At 41.6% G+C, this 8,638-nt stretch overlaps 1 protein-coding gene across 1 annotated transcript; it reads right to left on the bottom strand.

Annotated features, from left to right (window-relative positions):
* Positions 1–2,779: 2,779 nt before the first annotated feature.
* LOC307122427 (tripartite motif-containing protein 16-like protein) lies at positions 2,780–7,361 on the bottom strand (the record flags this gene model as incomplete). Its single annotated transcript, XM_079846413.1, has 6 exons — positions 2,780–3,559; positions 3,776–3,835; positions 3,939–4,089; positions 4,189–4,422; positions 4,657–4,837; positions 7,252–7,361. The coding sequence occupies 6 exons, from the start codon at positions 7,359–7,361 to the stop codon at positions 3,021–3,023; spliced, it is 1,275 nt and encodes a 424-aa protein (XP_079702539.1). The 3' UTR covers positions 2,780–3,020.
* Positions 7,362–8,638: the final 1,277 nt, after the last annotated feature.

The raw sequence follows: 8,638 nt of genomic DNA, 5'->3' as shown, positions 1-8,638 counted from the left end.
CGCATGACTTTGCCTACCAAAACAATTGAGAAACTTCTCCAAATGTCAGACTTTCCTTGCTTAGCTTTTGTGCTGTAAATACCTCGTTTGAGGTTCTTTTCTACATCATCTATTGACATCTTCTCCATCATGTCGTTAGGCAACCTCCCTATCCCGCCGATTCCCGCTGTGTTTTTTTTAGCCGCCCATTCCCGCCTGCAGCAAAATTCAAACCGCCCGCTCCCGCGAGATTTACGTTGGGTCCCGCGGGACCCGGCGGGACTCAATCCCAATGCAGCCCTCTAGTGTGTGCCTCTTGACTCCTTCCTGAAGTCCACGATGAGCTCCTTCGTTTTGGTGGTGTTGAGGAGCAGGTTATTATCAGCGCACCATGTGGCCAGGTGCTGGATCTCCTCCCTATAGGCAGTCTCATCGTTGTTGCTGATGAGCCCAATCACCGTAGTGTCGTCCGCAAACTTGACGATGGAATTAGATCCATACACAGGCTTGCAGTCGGAGGTGAAGAGGGAGTAGAGAAACGGACTTAGCACACAGCCCTGTGGTACACCAGTGTTGAGTGTGATGGATGTGGAGCAGGTGGATCCTGATCGATCATTCTGGGGTCTGTCAGTTAGGAAATTTAAAATCCAGTTACACATTGAAGTGTTGATGCCCAGGTCTCCAAGTTTGGCTATTATCTTGGATGGGATGACAGTGTTGAATGCTGAGCTGAAGTCAACAAACAGCATGCGTGCATAAGTGTTCTTATTGTCCAGATGGGTGAGCACAGAGTGCAGTGCCATGGAAACGGCATCCTCTGTGCTCCTATTGCTGCAATAGGCAAACTGGTGTGAGTCCAATGTGGATGGTAGAGAGTCTTTTAGGTGTTCCAGGACCAGCCGCTCAAAGCACTTCATAATGATGGGTGTGAGTGCTACAGGGCGGTAGTCATTAGGGCACCTCGGGCAAGAGTGTTTCGGCACTGGCACAATGGAAGTGCGTTTGAAGCATGTTGGTACAGCTGCTTGGGCAAGAGACAGGTTGAAAATGTCTGTAAAAACCCCAGCGAGCTGCTCCGCACATGCCCTGAGAACACGTCCAGGGATGTTGTCTGGTCCAGCAGCCTTGTGCGCACTGATCCGGCTCAGTGCCTTGCAGACATCTGTGGAGGAGAGTGTGATTGGTGGGTGGTCAGCTGAGGGTTTGAGCTTGGTGGCAGTTTCTCTGTTGTCTCTTTCAAAGCGAGCATAAAAGTAATTTAGCTCGTTCAGGAAGTTGACATCAGTGGCTGCGGGGGTGGACCGGGTGGGTTTGTAATCACTGATGGCCTGAATGCCCTGCCACATGCGTCGATATCCTGCACTTGCTGCTATTGCACTTCTGGTTAGACCTAAACTGCATTTCGTTGCCTTGTACTTGTACTTGTGTAATGACAATAAAGTTGAATCTAATCTAATCTAATCTAGTTGTATTCATATAAATTATATTATATTCATTATAAATAAATTCCCGTACAATAACCGTTCAAGTTCACTATAAAGCAATTCTCTCTGACTTTGGTTTTATTGACAGCCACACACACACACACACACACACACACACACACACACACAAACACACACACATTGAAGATCATGTTAAAAAATAACCCAGTTACAAAGGCACAGTTTTTGATTGCTTACACTCATCTCAACTGATGATAAAGTTGGCAGCTTCTCATAATCATCTTCAAGTCTAGATTATTTAATCATGTGATATGCATATAGATATGATAATGCTTCGGCATGGCTCACAGCCTCTTAAACTATAACACAAACTTGTTCCACTTCTCTCTTAGGCCAGTACATTTTGACCTTCCTAGAACATAAACAGGACATTTCAACATGATCAGCATATTAGCAGGAATTAAGCCAAAAATAAAATAATAGAGAATCATAAGAATCCATAAAGGATTGGTTCACCCAAAAGTGACAATTTGCTGTTAATTCTCTCACCCTCAGGCCATCCAAGAGGTAGGTAACTTTCTTTCTTCAGTAAAACTGTAAAAAACATATTTTAGCTGAAACGTGCTCCTCTGTGATTCATATAATGGAAGTCAATGGGTGCCGTCACTTACATAGCAGACAAAACTAAATTATACCCGTGGCTCCTGACGATACATTGAGGTCTTAAGAAGCTGTAACGGAGGGAATCCACTGGAGGCAAGCTTAAAGATGAACCCAAGTTCGGTTTAATGATTGACATGAACAGACACAAAACGGACTTGGACTAATATGTTGGTTATGTGACTTATGAGCAACAATCTTTTTATTTTGGGCATGTTTTTTGTGTCAAAATGTGTGGTGTGCAGTAAGGGGTTAACAACTCTGATTGGCCATTGCATTCAAGAGATCAACAAACATGTCTGTGATTGGACACATTGCTCAACACTAAACAAACGTAAATAGCGTAAAAAACCTTTGAAGCTCTCCTGGGTGCAAACACAAATACGCACTGAGTGTTTGCCAAATCTGTTTGCCCCCATTGAACTGGGCCAGTCAAGTACAATTTCAAACAACAGAGTTAGCAAAAGAGCAATTACAGTGTGAAGTGTGTTTATTATAAGCATGCAGGAGAAGTGAACACTTTTGACTGACACCAAGTCTGTGGACCCATTGAAAACATTCAGCTTTAGTTCACTTACTTTCTCCACCCTGCACTGGGAATTATTACTCAATGTGAAAAGTACAATTATTTGTGCGGTATTGGTTTAGTCATATTGTGTTTGTATACAATAATCAAGGCAGATATCCAAATATTTGGTTCACAAACTTCTTGCTATTGTATTTAATAAAAAAATATATCATTGGGAGATTTGAAAGCTACTTTTGACTGTCAAACAAGTTACATAAAATTTTAACAACTTGACTAAATTTCTCACATTTTTATACATTCTTGTCTAACCTTTATACTTTACACTCATCTGAGGAGAAGTTTTACTCGTAATACATCTGTGATTATGAAACGGGTTAGGGCTATAATAAGTAGAATCTCTATATAATTTAATTGGTAAGACACAGTTTCACCGCTGTCTGTCCATCAAATCCAAACATGGCGTAGAGTGGCTTAGTGAATGAGGTCTGGACTCTGTGGATGAGGCTCAATGTGTCTGAGACGCTGTAGAAGGACAAAATCCCTGCGCTGTGATCCACATACACTCCTATTCTACTGGAGAGATTGACCACAGGAAGAACGGTCTCGATTTTATTGTGCCAGAATGAGCAACAATTGGGAGAGCAGAACAAACTCCAGGACTGATTGTTACGTCCAGCTGCACTTTGAGGACCATTTCCCTTCCTGCTGATGCTCTTATACGTCACTGATAGATCCACTCCTAATCTCCCTTCTCCAGCCCACTCCACCTCCCAGTAACAGCGTCCAGTCACACTCTCCACACACATCGCATCCCACCATTGATCAAATCTGTCTGGATGATCAGGATAACGCTGATCTGTGTCAGTGTAAGTGACCGCTGTGTTTCCCTCAGACAGACGGAGCCGATTATTCACTGAGTTTGGATTCAGAGTCAGCAGACGGAAATCTGATGAAGAGAAATGTAAAACCTAAAGTCAATGCCACTTGCAAATAATCCATAATGAAGTTTGTTTATAATTATTTAGTTTGTTGCAGCCTATGTATACAAAATACAAAAAGAAACAGTTTGATCTGGAAACACATTATATTTTAAACAGTAAAGCAGTCAAACTCTCCAACTAGACTGGATTTCAGACGTGTGTGTGTTTGCACAGTAACTCACACTGTAGAAACTTCTCTCTGGTCTGACATTCTGGAGCCAGAATGACCTGCACGGATTTCACTACGGACACCAAAACACATCTGCAGTTTAATTCTCATGTCAAGAGGAATTCAAACCTATTTATCTTTGATTAATGAGAATAACCAAATCCTTAGTAAATTACCTCTTCCAGATATCTTTTCTGTCTCCTCGCTGCAGAACTGCTGCAGTTTGTCTCTGAGTTGAGACACAGATTTCACTACATCATTAAAAGACAGACGAGAACTGACAGTGAAGCCGTCTGTAGATCCAGAGAGAGAGACAGACGACAAACTCTACACACACAAACACACACACACACACACACACACACAAACTCGATGTGATTCCAGAAGCTTGTTAAAGTCCTCAGTGTTTGAGAAGATCTCTGTTACCTGGATGAAATGAACATGATCGTGTGTGTGTGAAAGCTGCTTCAGCTCAGCGTCTCTCCTCCTCAGATCCTCGATCTCCTGCTCCAGTCGCTCCAGTCGTTCTTCAGCTCGACTCACTGCAGCTCGTTCCTGATCTCTGATCAGCTGCGTCACCTCAGAGCGACGTCTCTCCATGGAGCGGATGAGCTCAGTGAAGATCCTCTCACTGTCCTGCACTGCGGTCTGTGCAGAGCGCTACACACACACACACACACACACACACACACACACACACACACACACACACACACACACACACACACACACACACACACACACACACACACACACACACACACACACACACATGATGTTTCTCTGTGTTTCCTCAAAATGTCTCTGCAGGAATCAGTAATATATGATTAAATCTACACTACCATTCAAATGTTTGGGGTTGGATCGCTCATGAGATCCAGTGGGAAGCAGTACCTGTTTCTCTGTGTGAGGAACTGTAGGAGCAGCTTGGAGTTTCGTCTTCTTCAGTTTCTCCACCATCTCAGCAAACACCACGTTCTTACCTAAGGCTGGTCTTGGTGTGAAGGTTTTTCTGCACTGAGGGCATCTGTAGACTCCCTTCTGATCCTCCTGATCCCAGCAGTCTGAGATGCACCTCCAGAGATGTATAGTAACGAAGTAGAACTACTTCACTACTGTACTTACAGTTTTTCTCGATTGCTAAGACACATTTCTTGAAAGCTGCTCTCCTTTTTTCTAAACTGTGAACACAAAACCCAATTTTCAAGCTACATTCACAAAACCTCAGACTCTTCTTGCAAAACCAAACTTTCACCTCAAAACAGTTCAATCTGTGCTCAAAACTGAACTATGTTGTCAAATCGTGCCCCGCGTCAATCAAAATTAAAAACACTACTGAACAGTCACTAAACACTACGTAGAAAAATTGAAAACGCAATGCTCAGGACATGAAGCTGGAGAAATAAATGTTTATTGTTCACTGTAGGCTAAATGCATGTTGCAAAAAAAAAAAAAAAACCTGTTCATTTAGCACTTGTACAAAAAGACAAAACAGAAATCGTATGCATTTGCCACTTGTGTACAGTAAGCCCATGTGAAAATAAAGTACAAAAATATACATGGAATACTTGGCCTACGAACAGTTAGACCAACCCTCCATTACAATACTACAGTATATGGTACAGTGATGTACTGAAACATTTATTTACTTACAGTATACTGTGGTACAGTATATAGTATGTCATACAGTAATTGCTGTCATCATTTACATACTGTACTATAATGTCAAAAAAAGGTAATTACCTGTTCTCTTGGACACAGTGGACACAGTGAATCTACTGATGTTTGGTTGTACCCTTTGTCCAGCCTCCCTCATGCTCATACCATGGACAAGAACATGGTCAATTACAGTAGCTCTAATTTCATCAGGAATTACTGTTCTTTGTCTTCGCTGATCACCTCGACCACCTTGACCTCCTCTCACACGAACTCTTCCTCTCAGATTTCTATCCATTGTAGGGCCTCACAAACCAGTGCTCTCTGAACTGGCTTACTGTATATGTTCCCTCACATCATTAGCCACAAGTGTGATCAATTTTGAGTTGTTGTGTTCAAGTGGTGACATCTGTGCTTTAATCGTGTTTGACTTTTGTCACCTGTGCTCACCATTTTGCTGCACGGGTGCATCACAATGAAAATGTGTTGGCAAGTTGTGTCTAAACAGGTGAAAAGTGCTTATGGTTTTGCCAAAAGAGTGATTGATTCAATCAGTGGGTTCAGGCAACTGAGCATTTGGTTCAGACAATAGGGTTTAGTGTTTTAGCAATTGAGAAAAACTGTAAGTACTAAAAGGCAGTATCTGTACTTTACTAGAGTATTATTTTTTTCTCCTACTTCCACTTTTACTTCAGTACATATTTTCGATGAGTTTAATACTTTTACTCCGATATTTTTTTTATGTGCTGCATCGTTACTCGTTACAATTATAAAAATGTTACGAATCATTCCATTTCAACCCACATTACCGCGCATGAGAGAGAGCGCGCGCGAGAGTGCGAGAGAGAGACAGATCGCGAGAGAGAGAGAGAGTGCGAGAGAGAGAGAGAGAGAGTGCGAGAGAGAGACAGATCGCGAGAGAGAGAGAGTGCGAGAGAGAGAGAGAGAGAGAGCGCGAGAGAGAGAGAGCGCGCGAGAGTGCGAGAGAGAGACAGATCGCGAGAGAGAGAGAGTGCGAGAGAGAGAGAGAGAGAGCGCGAGAGAGAGAGAGCGCGCGAGAGTGCGAGAGAGAGACAGATCGCGCGAGAGAGAGAGAGAGCGCGCGCGAGAGAGCCCCGCGAGCGCGCATTCACTGTCTTTAAAACAACACGAGCGTCTTGCGCTCAAATTGCTCTCTATTTGTTTACATAGTTAATGTGCACTGTGAAGTAACATATACAAACAATGAACAGCTGTATTTTTATTAACTAAGATTAACAAAGATTAATAAATACAGTAACAAATGTATTGATCATGGTTAGTTCATGTTAGTTATTAGTCTAATACATTAACTAATGTAATGTTAACAAATCAAACCATATTGTAAAGTGTTACAAACAAATCATTTACTCAGAACACCTCTTGAAATGAGAATATAAGTGTGCCCATTTTTTTTTAGTATGAGTGGTTATAGTAAGATTTAATCTTAATGAACTACAGTATTTTCAGGTTATTTATATGACAATATGTAGAAAAATTACCTACCAACATTGTGATTGTCCTTTAGCTAATCATTTGAAATAATAAAAACAATATGATGTTCAAACTTTTGACTACTTTCTTTAAGAACTACATAACACAATACTTGTACTTTTACTTTCAGTACTTGAGTAGTACATTTTAAAATAAACTACTTGCAATACTTAAGTACAAAAAATGTTGAATACTTTAGTACTTCTACTTAAGTGTGGTGCTTAAAGAGCACTTCAACTTCTACCCAAGTCACTTTTTTGATAAGGAACTTGTACTTTTACTCAAGTATGTGTCTCTAGTACTTTATACATCTCTGTGCACCTCATACAGTAACTGTGTCCACAGGGAATCGTCACTGGATCCTTCAGGAGATCCAGACACACTGGACAGGTGAACTGATCCTCAGCCCATGAGATACTGGCTTCTGCCATTTCTCCTTTAAACACACAGAAAGAGAGATGATACACACTGCAGTTTGACAGTGGAGTTCCTTCTTCTAACTGAAGGGTTTATAAATCCTCCTGATAGCACACCTGAGAAACAGGTAATGTGTGACTTAGTGTAACCGGTTTATTTCAGTGTAATTTTTTAACTACACTGACTACACCGTTTAGATGACAGTTGTCTAAAATATATAAAAATTCATATTGTCTAAAAATATGATTAAACTCTTTCAATACTGATTTGGCTTTACACCACACACTAATGTAAATCATGTTACAGCACAAGATCTGGATCATGATGAGAGTAAGAGAGACTCACTGATGTCCAATATATTGACTCAATACACGTTTTAAAATAATTTAATATATGCTTTAAACACGCGAAAATAAAAATCAGTTATAAAAGGAACAGAAAAATGTCAATATATGTGTCTCTGAACAGAAATAAGCCGTGCCAGAAATAATCTTCCAGTTAAATAATGAACAGCTACAGTTTATACAGTTTACAGAGAGATCTCGAGGCAGGCGCAATGCTAAGATGTGGCTGGCGCAACGCTTAGGTCGCGCGTTTTATACAAACACAAATAACAAAATAAAATATGAATCAAACCTGTTGATCTCGAGGCAGGCGTGACGTTAAACTGGGGCGGACGCTTATGTGACGGGACGCGAGCTCCATTACAGACAAATGAGTGGATTAAAATACATGGTAAGGTCGCAAATAAGTAAAATAAGAACATGATAGCACTGTCTGTTGCTTTCGTGCTTCAGTCTGTGTGTCTGGCAGCTTTAAAACAGTGAGAGATCTTGAGGCAGGCGAAAAGCGTTTGGTAAGTGTTGAATATTGACCCATTGTGCGTACCGTAGTGGCTCTCGCGTACTGTAGTTTGTTTAAAAACGGCGGAATTACATATTGTGAAAAAAAGAACAGCGTTGTCCTTGTTCACACGCATCTACCGGACTGGCAGCTGCCTCCAGCACAGGCAGGTTTTAGAGGAGCTGCCTTGAACAGTGACAGGTTTTGTGACGGCTGCCTTCAGTCCTGGCAGGTTTTTGTGGCAGCTCCCCCTGCCACGCAAAGATTTTACTCCTTCTCCAGTTTCACTGTTGTGTCATTTTCTAATCCAATCATGGAGTAGAGTGGCTGAGTGAATGAGGTCTGGACTCATGTGGATGAGGCTCATTGTGTCTGAGACGCTGTAGAAGGACAAAATCCCTGCGCTGTGATCCACATACACTCCTATTCTACTGGAGACATTGACCAC

This window comes from Gobio gobio (assembly GCF_949357685.1).
Source record: "Gobio gobio genome assembly, contig: scaffold_113, whole genome shotgun sequence".
NCBI classification, from domain to species: Eukaryota; Metazoa; Chordata; class Actinopteri; order Cypriniformes; family Gobionidae; genus Gobio; species Gobio gobio.
Note: the sequence above shows the minus strand (reverse complement) of the source record. Positions and strands in the feature narration are given on the sequence as shown.